Source organism: Amia ocellicauda, chromosome 16 (genome assembly GCF_036373705.1).
Source record: "Amia ocellicauda isolate fAmiCal2 chromosome 16, fAmiCal2.hap1, whole genome shotgun sequence".
NCBI lineage: Eukaryota > Metazoa > Chordata > Actinopteri > Amiiformes > Amiidae > Amia > Amia ocellicauda.
Window position 1 is genome coordinate 10,391,365 of NC_089865.1, and position 20,612 is coordinate 10,411,976.

Here is a 20,612-nt window from a genome sequence, read left to right on the forward strand (position 1 = left end):
TAACTCAAGACATAATAGTAAAGCCTGCTTATGAATCATCATTAATACATTTAATTGACTTTGTAAAATGTCATACCCCTTTACTCTGAAATAGCATATTGCAGTGAAGTCTATACGTGCCAAAAGTACATATGGGATGTATGACTAAATATTTCCTTGAATTTAAAAATATTTTCCTTGGCAAAAGAAGAAAAAAATAGGGCTACACAATAGTTGCAAATTTATTAGAATTCCTCAAGATGTGTTATTTATTGAGCTTGGCACTCAACAAATCTTCCCAGATGGACTACAATTTTGTGCTGTTGATAATCCACAATTCTATTCATTTCATGACAAAAACCTGCAACAAACTAAAGAAGATACAATACAAATCCCTTGCATTTGATCAAAGGCAGAATATCCCGTACTATTATAATAAAGATGAATAATGATAAAATAAATTAACAAAAATAGCATTCACAGAGCATACAACATTCACAAGGTCAAACGGGCAGAAAGTATTTCAAGGTCTGTTTTGTGATATGATAAACTAGGAAATCATTATAATGTTCTCATCAGGAATGCACTTAAGTATGTTATTATATAGTGCTTTGTTAATATATTCATAGTAAAAACTCAAACACCTGCTTGCCAAAAATGATTAAGGCATTAACATCTCTTACAAATGCCTCTTGGGCCAATTAAACATGTTTAATATCATACAGTTGCCCGTTAGGGTTTCTGTTATTCAAGATTTTTTTCTTTCTTCCTATTACACAAGACTATTAAAGGACCTTTAACTCACTCTAGATAGAATCTTTGGACCACAATTTCCATAGCTTGTTCTAGGAATTACATTACCTTTCTGAGCCCCTCGACCATTCTTGCTGGCTGTCCGGGACTGGAAGGAGCTGGAGTCGTGGTTCTGAACGGGAGAAGCAAACATAGGGGGGATCCCCAGGAGAGGAGGGAAGAAAGCGGTCCCACCACGGCCATGAGCTTCTGATGTTCGCCACCATTCTTCAACAGGAGAGAAAGCAGAAGACTTACCATGAGAACAAAGGCAACTGCCCGACAGAGACATGACTGAGGATACCTTAACTCATCTTGTCCCTGTATGGTTCTACAAAGGATTGCAAAGCTCTTTTTAGTGTATCTCTTATAGACACTGTCCAAATAATCATTCCTCGGGGCATTATTACCCCTCAAGAGCTGTGTGGCTGATAGATACCACCTCAACAGTCAGAAAAGCCCTTAAACAGTAGTATTCACACATCTCAGTGCCTAACCCAAGCTATATTCCCATTTTCAGTGTTTCAGACACATATAGCCTAGTTCTTCAATCAAATAAACCTTTTTTTTTCTTTTAGGTCTTGGAAGTACAATCTGCATAGATCACAGTAACATTCCATTACCTTTGATTTCTTGACTTTAGTATCAAAGTCTTGAAAACTGCAAATTCAAAACAGACTTAATGATCTCATCTTGTAAGCCCACACCACGTTTAAAAGCATAAAGATTTTTTGTCAGACATTTCACAGATGTACAGATTTAGCTAAGAGGTGTAATTTTAGCTGTTCAAAAAATGAAACTGAAAGAAATAAAACTGCAATAAAACATGTCAGCTTAAAATCAACAAAACCAAGAAAACAAAACAAGGAACCATCAGTTTTTAAATAACAGCAGTTTTTAAAAACTAAAGAATACCTAAAATCATAACTGTGATCAAATACCACATATTTCATGATAAAAATTGTCATTTGAAGAGGTTTATTGCAAATCACCTTTAAACATACATTTTCTCAACCTCACTAGTATTTCTGTGAATGTTTCTCACGGAGCATTTTTTATCTTAACTTGTGACTAAACAAAATACAAATGCCCATGTGACTTGCAGATAACTGAATTCAGTTTAGCTGCCCACAATCAGGGGCAACATAGATATTAAAACATCAGATATTACGGTCATGTGCTCCTGTAGGTCACATATATGTTAAGGCCATCTCAAATATAAAGGCTATAAAACGTCTAGATTAACAAATGCAGGGGGTTTCCAAAATGATGTAAGGCCCAAAATACATTAGTGCTTTTCTTTTCATATTGTTACAAGTAGTCGATAGAACATCCATTTGCTAAAAAATTTGCACAATAAAATGCTGGTATTGCTAAAGCAAAACTATGCATATGAGCCACACATTATGTTAATATTTAGCGCTTATCTTAGCTTACACTTTTAAACCATCTTGAGAGAAAAGATGGAAATCTAAGGGAGCCCCAGATTTATCAGAAAGCTTCTGCAGAGATATCCAGCTCCTGATATTCTGGTTATTGGCCCTATATACAGGATATTTCAGTGACTTAAGTGTTAATCAATAGAACAAAGGAGAATCTCCCCTACCTGGAAAAGCTCCAAGTTGAGGATGCGTTGCTAAGGCTGCAGATGCACCAAGTGTTCCCAGGCCTCCAAACTCTGAGCGCCCTGAGCTTGTAGTGTATAGACCAAAGGCTGGGTGATTGACCATTGGGAAGGCACTTGATACAGTGGACAGGTTAAAAGGTTGCTCTCCACCTGCTCTGAACAAATGACCTGAAGGAGAGACACAAAAAACAGTATTAATTAAAATCATAATGTGTTAACTAATCAAAAACCATTACTGCCAATTACCTCATCTTGCTAGCAAATCCCTGCCACATTTGAGCAGCATACTACAGACATGAAATCTTAGAAATACGAAAACATACATACACATTCCATAAACATGTGCACGTTAAGCTTTAATATAATAAATCCCAGCAGATTTTAATACTACCAGTTGTGGAGGGAAAAAAAATAATGTTTTATTTATTTTCAATAAAGTAATCAGATGACGTTTTGTAGGAAAAACACTCCTAATTCAGCTCCATCTGTTTAAAACTGCACCATGCAAGGACAACACACAGACCTGGGAGTCAATGTCAATGTTAAAAAAAAAAAAAAAAAAAACAGAAAACACAATGTATAATACCCTTCCCTATGATATCTGACCCTTTCAGTATGAATCTGCTCTAATGAAAGCTTAGATGCTAAAAGTGAATTAGAGATATGCAATTTGGTAGAAATGTTTAACTAAAGAATAACATTACAAGCATTACATTGTTCGTTTGATTTTTTTAAGTTCCGTAAACTTCCAATTATTAGTTGTAAGGCATGACAATATAAGTGTATGTTAATGTATGTGACAGATTCATGCAGAGAAGCCAGTGCATTCTCTAAAGAAGATTCTCTTATGCAAAACGCATGAGCCTGAAAACCTTGCCATTTGTCGAGGGCAGAGTGAGGCAGCCATCACCAGGCCAAAGGGATCAAGGGTTCATCCTTAAAGAGACACATTCTCCCAACAGAAAAGATTTTCTGGTACCTGAACATTTATTTGTGGTCTGAACCTTAATCCTTCCCTCCATTCCCTAATAAATAGCCTCTCTCATTATTATGCTAGTATTTATGTAATTTGCTATCTATGTAAATCAATTACTAAATGGAAAAAAGCTGACAAACTATAATTAAATACATACGTTTCCTTACATAAACAGTGACGCTGTCAGCAGGAGCTAACTCCATATACATTGTCTTTTCAGACAGTGAGCTGCAGTAGAGGGAACACGTTTCATGCAAATTCAATTTCTACCACATAAAGGAAAAAAGGCTGCAACGCTCTAAAATAATAGATTGTGTTTGAATATTCCTTCAATGTGCCAGGTCATAAGAATAAATAAAAAGTGATGACTACATAGTTTTCATTTTTCAATCATGTTGTAAAAATCAGAAAAGCTATGATAATAAAAGATGTATTCCTTAAATACTGGTGCTCAAAATGCCACAATAATAAAACACGCAAGTCAAATATACTGCAGGATACAGATATTTTTATATATACTTGCAATATTGACATACAATTAGTTTTATCATTGACAAAAATACAGAGTTTATGCCATTTTTCCACCTTGTGGAACAGTATACAAGTACTGTAAGGAACCTTAGCTATTTCTTTCACATCCTGGTTTAATTGTCACGTGAATGTTTTGATTTGGTATCACCTAACATCTGATTTGCAGAGACTGGATATATACGTGTCTGTCAAATAGGCTAGGAACTGCCACATACCGTCACACTGAAAATACAATTATCCCTGTTAAATGTGTCAGTTAAAGAATTAAACAATTAATGAACAAAAGCATTCAAAACCAGAAATTATTTGTCTGAACACTTCTCCCATTCTACCATGTAATGCATGTTTTTGTTGTTTTTTAAAACCAATATAGGTTTTAAAAGAATATGAATCTTTAATTGGCCATTAAACTTTTAATGTATTGTTAATAATTAACTAGATGTGGAAATTCAATGGTAACCTTACAATGTAGCAGAAAAAGGGTCAAGCAATGCTAAGAGAAAAAATATAGATCCTTGAGATTTAGGAACTGAAAAATTGTGGTAATACAAACAGCTACACAACAGAGTGTAATGGCAAAACCTAAATTAATGGCTTAGTAAGATCAGTATTTCAGTGGTAAAGGCTTATAAATTACTTTAAGGAAGCAACCAGAATTCTTTACAGTTTGATGCTTGTCCACGTATGTAGTTTTCATTTCTGACAGAGCAGATGAATATAAATTCAATACAAATATGAAACAGTGAAACTTAGATCCATGAAAGAAAAATGTAGCCGATTTTCAGAAGTAAAAAGGGACTCATTGTGCTGGCGTCATGTCCGTTTACTTACAAAATGGAAAAGCTATGCTTTGAAACTCATTATAATAAGCTGAATATTTAGAGCCTGGCTTTTGAAACTCTCACAGCCGATACAGAGATAAATGACTGAAAGTATTACCCAAAAGGCCAGCATCCGTTTCTATAGCACTGCTGTCCAAGTAACAAGGAACGACATCTGCAAATGCCTTTTTAATATTAATGCACTTCAAGCTACAGAATAATTAAATCACACTTTTAAGAGAGCAAAGAAGGACAAAAATGAGAAGAGAAATATGGGATTATGTGATGCCTTCCTTACATTATTTTCCAGGGAACTGCAATATCACAAAGACACAGATGTCTAGTTTTGTTGTCTGATGGGAGTCAAAAGGATTTCAATTTGGCGTTTGTCGATTTTATATCCAATTAAACACCCATGGACACAAATGAATGTCAACTGCATACATTAATGGTTTTCTGATTAATATTGTTGGTTCCTTTAAGGTATTTGGTATAACAAGTGTAGAAGTCTTTACTTCTAACCACTCTTACAGTTTGCATATCACATTGTTTCATTATTCAATGTCCTTCACGTACACAGTGTTAATATGAGGCCATTGATTCACTTCTTATTTTATCGATTCATTTAAGCTTAAAGATTGTAATTATTCTAAAATCATAAGACACTACAGTCTGTTTAATTTTAGGAGACAATAAGGGTCTGCATAATTGGCACCCCATATATATCTCAGATGAGAAAACTAATGTTTAAAGATAGACCTTTACTGCTTGTGATTGGACCTTTGTACTTCTAGATCACACCCTCTCCCACACATGCACGCACACACACCAATAACACAGTCAACACGAGAATTGTTTAGAAATACTCAAAAAACAAACAGATTGTCCACATACATTTTGCCTACAACTTAAATGAGTTGATAGAGCGTTGTTTCCAGTCCAGCAGACTTCATGTGCACAGGAGTGTTGTGTCTTGATAATTTAATCTCTGAACCAGGGGTGTGAATGTTATAAACATAAGATACACAATATCTTCAATTTAATGTCCAGGGGGGAAACAAATCATTTAAAACAGACGCAAGTTCTTTTTATTCTCACAATGGTGAAAATGACTTTTACCCATGTGAATACTGTAGGGTCTCTATACTACCTATAAACCCTGAGTACATATACATTACAGAACTGTTAAATGTAATGTGCATGAGAATAGATCTAATGAGTCCTTCAATGAAGCCATGAGGATTTTTTAATGTTTTGTATTTGCCTTTTCTATCATTAAAATAAGAAAATCACACAAAAAAAAAAAAAAAAAAATCGGAAATTTGCATTTATTTTCTGGTCAAAGCAATCTGACATCTTAAAACATCAACCACATCCACTACATAATAGCGGTGGCTACAATTAGTATTTAAAAGAAATAAGAGAATGTGAGCTGTTGCATACTTTCTGTGGAGCTGACAGAAATGTCAAATCACACCGGCTAAACTGGAGCTAAAGGTTGTCAAGAGACATCTGAAAGGGTACAGATCTTACAAAGGCTGTTTAATTGTTTGGTATTCATTAATGCAACTGCTTTCGAATTTCCTCTGAAACTGTCTGAAACTCTTGACATAATATTCCCAAAGAATCTCTGGAAGAAACCAGCCCCAGTGCTACCCACATAATTAATAGGCCTAATATGTATTGTCTTTTCTTATCTGATGTGTCACCAACACACAAAGAACACAGTGTGTGGGACTCCGTGTTGGAGGTATAGAGTTCACTGAAAATTGTTTGTTTTTAAATAGATGCAAAATAAATGTGTCAATAACTTATGTTTGGCAATTGCACATCTTTTTTTTTATATGGGTACAAATAAAAAAAAACAAGGTGTAACATTGGACAAGCACACAGTAGGATAGCCAGACGAATACAGAGCGTATTTGTGCCAGCCCCACATAACCAGCCGAGGGGTCCCTGCTGTGCGGAGAGCGTGCCGAGCGCGGGCGTGAGGGCTCTTACCACAGGTGGTGGTGATGGAGCTCAGGGTGGCGGGGCCGGTGGCCAGGCTGCTCTTGGAGGGGGCCGGGGACGAGGCCGTGGAGGCGGCGGTGTGCACTGAGGACGAGGCTGATGGTGGGGAGGCCAGCCGCTCTCCAGACTCCATATCTGTCAAACACAATTCAATCAGCACTTTTAGAAAAGGAAAAAAGGAAGAATGAAAAGAAAAACAAAATGTACATGCCCTATTGTGTGGCAGGCTTGTACGTTAATTACTTTAAACAAAATATTCCAGTTTCTAAGTACCATTTTCCTTTTTGATTTTTTTTTTGCTGTTTTATGAGTTCTATAAAAATGAGAATCAAATTATTGGTTTTAAAATACTCTCATTAGAAACATAAGTCTAAATGTGACAAAAGCATTCCAGTAGAGCTATTTTTTCATTGTTTAGCTTCATTCACACATTATCACCTAAGAAGGAATGTCCCTGGCTCGTCACAAGTGTTCATGAGTTTCCATAAACATCAGCTTCCATCATAACCCCTTATTTTAGCTTCTGCTAATGCTAAGCAGACTGCAGGGTTTCCAAATTAAGATTTTTAAAAGATTCTGCCCGTTTGCTTTTACACGCTGGTGTTAACATGGAGCCACATCTAAAATTCTCCTTAACTTATATTTACAGAGTCTGTTTTACAGTCCAACCTTGTTATTGTATCATTACACATAAACAATTTCTAAATCTCCCCAGTGATTTTGCTCGGCTGCAGTAACAGAATTGGTGATTAAATCTCTGAAACAAAGCTATCCACTGAATATCAAGTAACAGCTCCTCAGAAGAAACACTGATGAGACACAAATTATATGAAACCTGCATACAGGCAGCATAGTAAAATTGTTGTTTTTTCCTGTAGCAGCAACCATTATACGTTTGCATTGTTAACCCCCCACCCCCTTAAAATGCATAACTTATTTAACACACACACACACACAATAATCAATTATCGAAGTTAACTCTTCGCACAAGAAATAAAACATCTGGGTCTGGGAAAATCCTCAACATTAATTTGAAGGTTCACAAAAACTACCGTGAGAAATAAAACATTGAATGTACACTTTCCCCCAACCCCAACCCCCCCACCCCACCATACACACACACACACACACACACACACACAGTCCAGAGACTGTGGAGAAGGGCTCTGCAACATGATAAGCATGCTGGCTAACATTTGTCCCCCCAGAATGAATGTCTCTCCCAGTAAACAACTACTAGACGCCTTGTTTCTTTTAACAAAAGACCAGACTAGGTACAATGTTACCGGTGTCGAGATGAGTGACGTTTTTAAGACAAATGAACTGCATATACAAACAGGGACAACACAATTCTGTATAATTGTATTCCGTGTGAATACCTCGTTATATTTCTTAAACGGGTTACTAACAATCTGAATCATTTCCATAAATCCATTATCATTTCTTAATTAAATGTTAGTTTACACATCTGAACACTGTGTTCATACACAAAGTGGTTTGCCAATATGTGCTTTTTTTGGGGGGTAGCTGTAATCTGCTAATGTTTAGTTCTGCAATGATCATTTCCTCTTGAGCATTTAATCTTTATTTTGCTATGCTCAACAATGAACTGTATTGTATCATTTCCTTAATTTCTCTCAGGAATTCTCATTGCTGTTGAGAATTATATACAGCGTTATACAGGGAACAGGTTTTTCCAAAACAAAAGGCCAATACATTTGCTTACTTACTGTGAGACACTTCAAATAATACAAATACTAAATGTGCATTTAAAAATGTCATGCTTTTCAATTAGTTATTTTAAATGGATCCAATAAATGTTATTTTTAAATCTAAGAAATGTCCATATCACATGTAAGCTTATTTGCCCTTTCCTTCATCAGCATTCAGTTGCATGAACCAGTTTGTTTCTGTACCCACTTTTAACAAAAATAATGAGTTGCTTTCATTCATTATCACCTGAAATTAAATTTGAGTATATATGTGGAAAATAAGCAGATAAAGTGAATTTTGGGTAATTGTACAATGGCTCATTCATTTCAAAGTATTGAAGAAACAACACAAGGAAAATAACTGAAGGTAAAGCAATGGAGAAAAGCGCAAACCAAAGCATCCTACAAGATCTTCATAAATAGAAAAATTATTTTACCTACTGGAATGCGCTCTCATTTCTCAAAACAGTGACTTGAATAATTCGGAACAATTAAAATTGGTTTATCATCAGTATCAACTTCATTTTTATAGGTAATTAACACTATGGTATATTATTTGTCTACCTCATGGTGCATGATCTCCAAAAGCAGCTGAATTTATTTGACTACGGTGTGCAACTAATCTTGAGCTCATGGCAGTATGCATTGCATATTACACAGTGCAGCCATAACAAACATGCTGCATATTTCAAGAAAAGAGAAACCTATGCTAATGGTTTCAAAATGATTTACAGTATACATTCAAAACCACATCCAACAATATTACTTGAAATAAAATGCCACTGCCATGCTCCTCATATAAATGCTTCTTCAAAATTCAACATGGTTGTAAGCACACAGTTTTTACGCGAAGACACTGCAATGTTATACATCTCCAAATGCCACTGTAACTTAAAAGCCCCGAGATCGTCATACTGTTGTTTATGAACAAAATGTCAAATATTTTGCTTCGATCAAATGGTTATATTGTCGTGATTTTGCAACCCAATGAAAAGCAATAATCGGAGTATGTCTTGCCCAGTTCCTTATTATCCAGCACTGTAACAGATGGCTGATGCTAACCGAGATAATCCTGCAACAGAGTCATCAGCATGGATCAGCAGTAATCAGACTGCGGACACAATGTCTTTTCAGCTAATGGAAGGTGCAGGCAAGAGGAAGCATATTATACAAAATGCCTTGACCCCATTCAAAGTCAGAGAGCTGTTGGCTAGCCTTTCACTGCTGATGTGTTTTTGTCTGTTTACAGCCACACAATCTCTCCTGTTAAAGAGGGGGGCTTTTATTTATTTTATTGTTTAACACATTTAGGTGCACCTTGGTAAAGAAAATGATAATTGTAAATATACTCATTGTTTTTGACCCCGACAGGCTAATGATTAGCTGTAGCCCTGGTATTATTTGTGCAAGTCAATCTCTTGAAGCATGAGCTCAGCTCTCCAGTCTCCGTGCATGGTTGCCTGGTGACACTTACTGCTTTCATTTACCCTCACAAATCACCATCAGTGTCCCAGATCCCACAAACACAATTAGAGAGGTTTCTGCTACAGAGGACAAATAATTGCAAAACGCTGTTTAGGAAGAGTGATTTACAATTTGAAGAAGGGGAAAAAAAGGAAAAAATAAGAAACCTGGGGCTGATAAATACATTTCCCAAATAAATACCTGGGTGACATGAATGATGTAGGCTCTCCTTGTACAGGCACATCTTGTCACAATTGTTTTGTAATTATTCAGCTATACTTTTTATTTCAACATTTATGAAAAATTATAAGATTGTTCTGGCTTAGTGCATTTATTTGCTTTCTGTGCAGACATCCCCTAAATACTGGATTATGAAGCTAGAAAGAGCTGAAAATTGAGAGCTTTTGAGGTCAGTATTATTGGGTGCAAGAGAAGTTCAGTGCTGCTGCACCAGTACATCTAAATGCCAGCCCCCCTAGAGCATCAAAAACAGCGTCAGACCTACATCCTCTTTGTGACTTTGATCTTTCCATTAAAAGTGCCAGATAAGATGGCAATTGTTGTCCACTTTGACCCCTAATCCTGGAAGATGTGCTACTGATGAACTGCTATATCTAATAAGTCCTCTCAACTTCCACAGGGTAAGAGCCGGTGTAGGACACAGGTTCAAAACACACCATAGCACTATGAAAGGCATATAGTGACCATGGCAATAACAATAAAACATAATTGCACCTTCTCCAAATCTTCAAACGTCCTTACGACCACGGCCCAAACAACCCTCTAAAAGTCTTCCAATCCAATGGTAGCAACACCTCCTACATTCAAAATGTAAACATTTTAATTGAAAAACTCTTTCCTGTAAAAACCCACCATGTTTACTTAATTATGAAATTAAAGACATTGATTAATGTTAACTAGCCTAGATCCTTCCATGCTTCAGTCTGCATGTACTAATTATCTAAGCAAGTTAAACTGATAGTTTGTTTGTATTCCAGGAGGTGTTTTATTTCATTTCCACTAGACAGCGGAATGCAAGATGAAAGGATTTCCAGTTCACCAACCAAAACAACTGTGCTGTACCTGCTCTCATGCAGGAAATGACATGGCACAAAGAGTGCAATGCACACTGGCTCAGATGTGACATACTATATTACAATGGAGCCTCCTGCATTTTTAAAATGTTGCCATTACAAGGTTATGCTAATTTCACACAGCTGCTTTTTCATTTATACCTCAGATGATTTCTTACAAAAACGTACAATCATGAGGTCCAAATGGACTTTTATTAAGCATCCGGTAACAGATGGATGGAAATACTGGGCAGGGTATACTGTACGTCAGCACAGACCAAGCAGAAATTGAATTGTTCGCTTCAATCTTGGCAGCAGATGGAAAAATAGCATTAGTTAAGGGGAGCAGCAGCCCACATTGCAAAATCAAAGCATGATCCTTTTGTCGATAATCAACCGGTTCAGTTCCAAGTCCGTCGTAAAGTTCTGTTTGATGACTGGGAGCTGCTCTACCAAAACTCTCTGAATGTCAAGTAAATAAATACCGTACAGGCAGTGAGGTTGACTATGTACACTGTCACCAATGGGAATCTGCAGTTTATTAAATTCTCAAATCTCGGTTTATTTACATTTTAATCTAAAAATGTACGTGGGTCAGGCTATTCGGTACAGATTGTTATGTGTTTTACAGTACAAGAGATTTCAAAATGTAAAAGAAATATTGGATCCATTTCTATAAAGCAATAGAAAATTCAATTGAAAAGGAGGGCTGGGGAGACAAATTACTTGTGAAGTATAGAGTGATGTTATGAATATGACAAATGTTGAGAAATAAATATTCTTTTTCATACTAATACTCTTCAGTACACCCAGATCATTTTAAGTTTGCAGGATGTACAAGTGGAACGTAAGCGCTGGAAAAAGGAATCCCACATGTTCGATACGGACTGACATTCATCACCGGCACATTCCACAGGCTGCGCACTTTCCTGGCCCTTGCAGTTGAGGTATTAGCAGTAAAATATGTATCCCTGGAGATTTGTATTAGAATTTAGTTTGTTCTTTTCAAACAGACACGAGCCTTTACATTTATTCTGCAATCTGTTATTTGGTTTAGATTTGTGCATTTTCCATTTTAGTATAAGGCAAAAGGTTAAAAACAAAAACATTTAACTGTACAGAAGTCTAAATAGGATTAACAGTATTTGTTGGGCTCAGCTGTCCTGCATTATCATTCTTCTTGCCCTTACAGACCTCCTCTTTGGCCCCTTAAAGACAGGTTAGCAAATTTCATCAAAGACTAAATGAAAACTATTTCCTAAAATGTTAGTGTGTTATTAAAATGTCATTTTTTCATTGCATTTGTCTGGATTTAATAACGGAACGAAGCACGTTAAACAAACTTTAACCACAGTTTCCCCACATCTTTTCTCCATTAAAGTTCATGTGATACCTAATGATAAATGCAAAGTTTTTCCTTTCCTGACAAGGATTAAAGGAGACTATGACTCCGTCCCTTTCTCAACCAATATGAAATTGTGATGAGAAATTTAGGCACAACTAACGGATCTGTAAAAACGGTCTGGTGTTGTTGCTCTCTTCGATTTAAAAAAAAAATGGAAATAGTCACCCAGATCATGAAGGATCTGCTGTTCTCTAGCTGGCCCCAAAGTCCATTTCTTATTCATTACAGCAGCCAGAAAATTCAGATCTGCATTTAACTGGATATATTTAGAAAAATCCATTAAACAGGAGAGCGTGTTTATAAGGATAGTCCATTTCCTAGTTAATATGCAGTCTCAAAATGCAGGGAAGACAAAGAATAGGATAGCATGCCACTGCTTGTTAGAGGTAATTATATTGTGTTATTCATGTACATTACACAAATTTAATAGTTTCTTCTTGTTTACTACTAAATCATTTTCTCAACTGCCCCCCACCCCAGGCTGTATCACAGATTATGGTTGATAGCAAAACATTAGAAAATAAACCAATTTAGATTAACAATTGTGTTTTAGTCATTATCGTATACATAAGCACAAGCAACTTAGAAATATAAAAAATAAAATGTATACCCATGACTTATTTCCTGCCACACGCTAGTTTGCAAAGAATGCCACCAAAAACCACAACTATATTTTAGATCAATAACATTGCCTTTATTGACACATTGAGACAAATGTCATGGCAGCAAAAAAAAATTAAAAAAATAGGACTTCTGTAACAGCAATGTGAACCCTGAGCAACAAACACTATTCATCGAAATAATGTATTGATAAAAAAGGGAATGCTCTAAATATTAACTTGGGCATGCTTTGAATTGCAAATAGCTATTCCCTAACGTTTATACAGTGTTCCTAATCATGCTGCTTTTAAATTAACGTGCAGCTCGGTTGACAAACAAACTGTGGTATGGATTTCATATTCAAGATCGTGTCAATTATACATGACATAAATGGAAATCCCCTACAAATGTGTGGAGGAGCTGCATCGTTCTACCCCAGCATTTAAAGTCTTTAAGGGAACATCCATCTCAAAACAAGCAGCCAAGAGCGGCGCCCTGATTGGAGGCCTTTTTCACTCATAATATGCATAATGCCGATGACATGCCTCCGAAAAGCAAGACAAAAGGAAAACGGCTATTGCTTTCAAATGGGAACAATGACAGTTTCTAAAGGCATCTGTATGCGCAGCTTAATACACAATTGTACTCTGAAATCCTTGTAAATCTATACACCACCTGAAGACACTACTCTGAGAATTCGCATTGTGGAGAAGCATTTAGCCATTACACACTGACGGATTTTATTGTATTAAAAAATAAAGATGTTGTAATTTAATGTTTTTTCCCTTGTGTTCTTTAATTATTAAGTGGAATACTGCTTGATTTTACAAACAATCACTTTAAACATCCATTTCAGGATTTGACAATATTATTCGAAATATAAAACGTAACATAATATAATCTTATAATACTGCTAAGCTAGACCGTTAATTGCACTGCACAATCTGAACATGTTTTGACTAATGCAAGTTCCTTTAAGAATCCTAGCACTGCAAATACTAGAAAATAACCATGTAGTAGGCCTGGCATTCAAATTAACACTCCCCCAACAACCATGTGTTAACATATTTATTACTGTAATGAGTCATAAAAAGAAACGAGGAAAACAAAAATGTTCATGGAATTCAAGAAAGAGCTTGTGGTTTAAAAAAATTAAAATAAAAACTCAAAACAAGCATAGGCCTATATCTCATCATCTTAAAGAAAGCTTTTGTACATCAACAGCACACATTGCTAGAATTCTAATCCATTTCCACCACCTTTTAAGAGACATTGTTACAGATTAAACATATGACTAGTCTGCATGTGCAAAGGTTAGCCTTCATTTTGCATAGCTGCAAGAATGTGTGCAGCCCAAGGCTTTTTTTTTTTTTTAAGTTTTCAAATAAAATGCACAGCAGCAGCCTCCATCTAAAGTAGCTCATTAAGTATCATTCAACTAGCTGGAAAAGGGAAGAAACCTTTACATGGCTAACATGGATCTCTTTGCTGTTTTTTGAACAGCTCTACTATGTGCACGACTGGCTGCATATCGCATTGTTCATGGTATTTACGGAGCATTCTTGTCAATTCCTAAACTGAGATCTGCTAGTCAAGGAGGAAACTATTTATAAATAGATGACCTTTAAAAATCCGGCTCTACACATAAAATCAGTGTCATAATTCTGTAATTCGCCAATAAGTTGCCTCCGTGGTTCTGATGAGTTAGACAGGTTCAGTGAAGTGATACAGTAGGGAGACTTTGGCCTTTTTTTTTAATCCAATAATTTATTACCATGTAGGGCAAAGGAACAGGTTTTACAGTCTAGAAGCATGACTGTTCTTCATTCATTAGGATAGTTAAAAAGTAAACGGCAGTTCTACTTTCTATCGTTTGCTTTCAAAACCAAAGTAACTCCCTGTTGCAGAGATTTCTGTCCTGCGTCATTTTTGAAGCCTACTTGGCAGGTAGAGCATGTGCATCATGATCAGCGAATGGCACGTACACAAGCTCTGGGGTCAAGGGGCCACATTTGACATGTTGCTAATTTACAATCACATATCCAGAGCCAATCAGCTCAAACTCCCCATATCCCAAGAGGTCCCGAGGTAAAATAATAATTTTCCGTCATCTTAATATTCCCTGATCAGGATACAAGAATGAAACTTCATTACTATTGATAGAAGAGGAGTGTTTATGACCAATTTCATGTATTTGTTTTTAACACTGTCAGATGCTAAGGTAGCAGATATAAAAATGAGCCGAGATCAAGGTAAACATCACTAGCATGGCCTTCTCCTCCCAGCAGAAGGATCTTCTTTGTGGAGGAAACAAATGTGGCCAGCACATAAATCTCACATTAGCATATAAGCAGAACACAGAAACAGTCTAAACTAATAAAACATTTTAAATCAGACTAGCCTTGACAGTGGATTTGTCATATACTGTCCATATGTCCCAGTCATAGATTATGCTTTTATTTTTATTAGACGCAAGCCAAAAAAAATAAAGGGTAAATAATTACACTGCTGAACATGTAACATAGTATATATAGTAAGTACACACCGTGTTAAACATAGATATGCTAAATGGAACTGTTCATTGTCATTATCAACATCATGTAAAATTAATGCGATTTAACTTTGATTCTCAATTAAAATATAGTCTTAAATCTGTATCACGCGACAAGACCAGAACAAAACAAAAAAAGACAATTGCTTTTATAATACATTTCAACACATTCAAATCATGTATTTGGATCACTGAATAATCCCTTTAAATTTAGGAAAAAAATAATAATTAGATCTTGTTACAATTTACATCAAATTATTGACTATCTATTTTTTTCCAAACAGGAACCTCTGAAAATGCTTTTTCTTGCTGTCTGTCGCCTAGTTACACACTACAACAAAAGTATAAAATACATATTGTAATTTAACTGGAAACAATAAAATTAAGTAATTACAAAAAAAATACATACGCAGGATATTAAGATGCTGCCACCTCTTAATACACACTGTATACAAATGACTACAAATTATATGAAGGCATACTATAATAACTACATGCTTTTTTGGGGCGTTTTGTAATTCAAACAAGAATCTTACAGCACAAACATACAATAAATACTTTAATATTTAAAACCAGACATATTAGAGTTATTACACTGATCTGACAAATATAATCTTTCCAGGAAACAGTGACATCTGAATCTGCCACTGGCTGGGTATTGTATTGTAAATGTATTGTACATTTATAAAGTTATGTGATGGCATTAGAGTTTATTAAAGAAAATAAAGGGGAAATTGTAATCTTCTGAATGTTAATTAGAACATTAATACAGCAAAGTCTTCTCGTTGCCATAAAGTGGTGAGTGAAGCATCTTGGGTTTAACCATCTTTGGAGTTTATGGACACTTTTACATTACATCCCCTGGCACTTCTTTGGCTGATAAAAGCTCCAGTACAAGACAAGCCTGAATACAGCGTTGACGCACAGGAGGGACAAACAGCTGGTGCAGTATGATGACCCTCCCATCTTTGACAGCTCTGTTATATACGGGACTGGCTATCCGTTCCTTAAATGTTTTGACTGCAGTAATAGTCGCTGAAAAGGAACAAGGCAGTGACGACAGAACTGCCATTAACATAACAGAAAGATACCGTTTTCATCCAAGAAAAATAAACTGTACACCTGAGGTGAGCAAACATTAGTATCATCTGGATTTTTGCATCAGCTGTCCGTTTTTCATGAATTAGGCTCGAAACAAAGAATCAAACGATCTCAAATGGCACAATAACTGCTACTCTGCAACAATGTAACTTCTGCCATTGATGTCCTTTTGCTGCTGCCAGCATTTTTTTTGTATACAGCTGAAGGCTACTGTATGATGGAATAACACACACAATCTATACTACCTTGAGTAAATACAGCAAAAAAAGCTGATTCAATTACATTAAAACATAGTATCGTGGTTTTGGCACTGAAAGGAAAACTGTATGGTTAAGAAAGCTGTGTAACAGTGTAAGTAACAATTACAGTAAACTACCAAATTAAATTAAGACATTTGTTCATCCATCAGCATCAACGTAACTAACACAACATAGAATATTACTCTATGCAGAAAATGCCAGCACACTAGTAGTACAGGTCACCTTTGTCAGGCAAACATCCCAAGACAGTGCTCTTTATCTCTCAAATAGCTCAACCGTTTTTGCCTAAATAAAGAATCTCAAAACAAGGTGTGTAATTCAAAACAGGCCTTTCAAATAGTTGAACTTAACTGCCCAACCCAGGTGAGGGAACACAACAGGCTCAAACTTAGATCACCTTTTCGGACGCTCCATTAGGCAGAATGTTAATTTGCTGGAGCCATGCTCAGTTATATATGGATCAGATGTGTACATTCCCAGGGATAATTATCTATTTTGAGTAGGTACAGAAACATGAACCACCCACACAAACAACACATACTCTTCATGGGAAAACAAACAAACAATTAAAAAAACAAACAGTTCTCTGTAGAATGACAGGTTAATGTTCAAAGATTTCTCCACAGAAGATAGCAGCACAACAACTATATGGGAATAAAAACGTAGCACAGCTTGAAACAGTACATGCTAGTAATACACCTTTTAACCATGGTACGGTACTGTTTCTACCATTAATAATTGTGTACAGCATTTAAACATCTACGAGAGTCCTACAGACAGGCTCTAAACAACCTGTGTGGCATGCATTAGTCATGCATTACAGTATATGTAAAACAAGTTACAGATGATTAGGTTAAAGGACATGTTAATGAAAATAAAATAAACAAAAACATTCAGGCAACACAGTACGGGACTAAACAGGAGTTGTATGTGTTGCTTAAATGATTTAAATCATTCATTAATTGAGCAGCGATACCAAAGTACGGTAGCAAACATTTCAACATCTGCCTTCTTCACTGTACATATGCTGCCGTACACATGTTGCACTGAATGGCCCTCCACAGATTGAAACCGCTTTCAAAAACAGAAAGCAGTCTCACTTTATGAATTGACAGGTAATGTGTGTATCAAAATGAAAATGACAGTGCAGGGCAATGAAAGAGACAGTCAAAAATGACTGGATTAAAAACCACAGAATATCTTCGACAGTCATGCCAGAAACCTGCAATAATAATAATACTGTGTCAAAAACATTTTAATTCCAAGGAAGAAGTATTTCCTACACATCAGAGTGCATAAAAACAATTAATAAAATGTAAATCCCCTTTTCCATCATGACATACACAAATCAGACTAATACCTTATTGAGTAGTGTAGCACATTTGGATTTATTTTCGGCTAATACTTAATACTACCAAGTCAACGCTGCGGGGGTGTAAAGTTGGGGTCAAGCCAGAAGTAGGAGAGGACAGGACTCAGACGGGTGCAAAGACAGGCAGTAGTGCACTCGTATTTTTTAATAGATTTAAATATTTTAAAATGTACATCTGCTGTCATTCAGTGACTAAAGAGTGGTTTTATCCCAGTGCACCACGTCAATTCCTCTTGTGTGCATGCTGCGTCTAAATTAAATGAAATCACATTTAATAAATAAATAAATAAATAAATAAATAAATAAATACGGTACGGTCATTTTCCGAGATGTCCACTAACATTGTATACATAATTTAATCAATTTCATATAGTTGAAATTATCTTTCAATTACCATATGCTTAGTCTTCCTAATTCTATTGAAAGCAAATCCTGAAAACTGAAATGTGTTTGTTTTTATTAGTTGTTTTTTTTTAGGTATGGATACACCAACTGAAACCAGCTATTGTGATACAGTACTTAAAGTTTACAAACGAGAGGTGGCCATTCGACCCATCATGCTCGTTTGGTGTGCATTAATAACTAAGTGATCCAAGGATCCTATCAAGTCTATAAACAGATCTAACACCTTATTTTATACATTTCTTTTTAAGTAAAATAATGGGGAAATATTTACTTAACACGTATTGCAAATAAAACTAGTGAGACAAATGCCTTCTGTATCTCGCTTATGTGGTAGAGTGTGTGGCCAGATTGCTTTATGAAACATTGGCATTTCATTTACCTTCACACTGCTAATTTCACGATATTTTCCTTGTAAATGCTCATGACTTGATATTACAGATATGAAATTACTGCAAATGTTCACAAAAATATTTCCTCTCAATAAGCACTATTTTAACAATTATTCAATTTCACATATGGTGTTGATACTAACACATTGTTCTGTCGAGGACTGATTAACACTAAATTGTATCTCACCCTAATAGGACATTGCACGGCTTCTTGCAAATCAAGATTGTAAATGAGCACTTTTACACAATTATTTTAGGAGCAATAGATCATTTTTTAACTAACATTGACAGGAAAATATAAATCCGGTATTTAAATCTGGACAGTAAAATTAAAAAATGGTGAGTAATTATCCTACAGCATGCAACCCTAAATAACCTTAAACTAAAAGGATTTCATTAGTGTAAGAAATTTGCATTTATAATGAAGTGAAGCAACACTCTAGAGATATTCCCATATCTGCAATGATGTTCAGAAATCCTTACACTGGATTTTTTAATTTATTTTCTTTATGGTTTAAAGCCCAGAAGAACAAACATATCTCTGATTTTAAAAGATCAAATGTGATCAAATGCAGGCACATGTAAGCTCACTGTAAAGTTCATTACATTTAGCCTGTCATAAAATGTAGCTGAGGTAAATGACAAATATAGTTCTCTTCCGTTTCCATGCTAACCAATTAGAGTAGAATTTATAACACATTAATCACCCAATGTTTTTAGCTTCATTGACTCCTACTAATTTGTATAAAATGACTTTAGGAAAGAAATAAACAGATCAAAAAGCTAAACCTCATACCCACTACATCTCTATGCCAGCCAGTGGTTCTGTCAGCACTTGCACATGATTTTCCTGTCTGAAGCAAAGCATTGTGTTTTCCTTTAATCAGAATGCGTATACTAAAAGGCAATGTCATACTTTTTATGACAAGAATTCAATCGAACAGATAATTTAATAAAATAAGTAACACATGCCCGTATGACAGCGGTGGCCAAAAGTCACAATGAAAATGTGTAAATCTTCCTAGTTGAAAAAGCTCCATTCTCACATTTGACCCAATTTCTACTTCTATGAGGGTAACTGAAATCAAGATTCTAGGTTCACCCCCAGAGCTAGCCCCAGGCTACACGTAAATGACAAATTGAAACCCATGAACACGGTTTTAACTTCTTGATACACCATTTTCCATAGGCAAACAGATTGTTTAATAAGGAACAGCAAATGGTTCTACAATATTCACAAAGTAACTTCATTTTATGCCCCTGGAACTCTGCTGATAGCTGACAAAGCATTCTAGAGTTAGTAGTCTTCGCTAAACTTAAAAGGTATATTCACAAAGCAGGATAAACAAATGTATTTTTCATTACAACACTAGCTAGAGGTTTACTGATTATATAACAAACTTTTGCAGCAGAAGTATGTTTTTTAAATCAAGTAATAGAGCCATAACACTTTAAATCTCAAATAGTGAAAACAGCCCCTTGAGGCATTCCAATGTAGTACAACACACTGGAATCATCACAAACAGGCCGACTACACACAA

At 35.7% G+C, this 20,612-nt stretch overlaps 1 protein-coding gene across 21 annotated transcripts in view; it reads right to left on the reverse strand.

Moving 5' to 3' along the window:
- The window catches only part of baz2ba (bromodomain adjacent to zinc finger domain, 2Ba), a 72,621-nt gene that overhangs the window by 24,358 nt on the left and 27,651 nt on the right, over window positions 1-20,612 (reverse strand). For all 21 annotated transcript variants that reach the window (XM_066688294.1, XM_066688286.1, XM_066688289.1 and 18 more), the window contains exons 3-5: window positions 6,728-6,874; window positions 2,378-2,566; window positions 841-999 (exon numbers count right to left, since the gene is read on the reverse strand). In XM_066688294.1, the coding sequence (XP_066544391.1) occupies window positions 841-999; window positions 2,378-2,566; window positions 6,728-6,872 (493 nt within the window). In that variant the 5' untranslated portion in view covers window positions 6,873-6,874. The remainder of the gene's footprint in view (window positions 1-840; window positions 1,000-2,377; window positions 2,567-6,727; window positions 6,875-20,612) is intronic.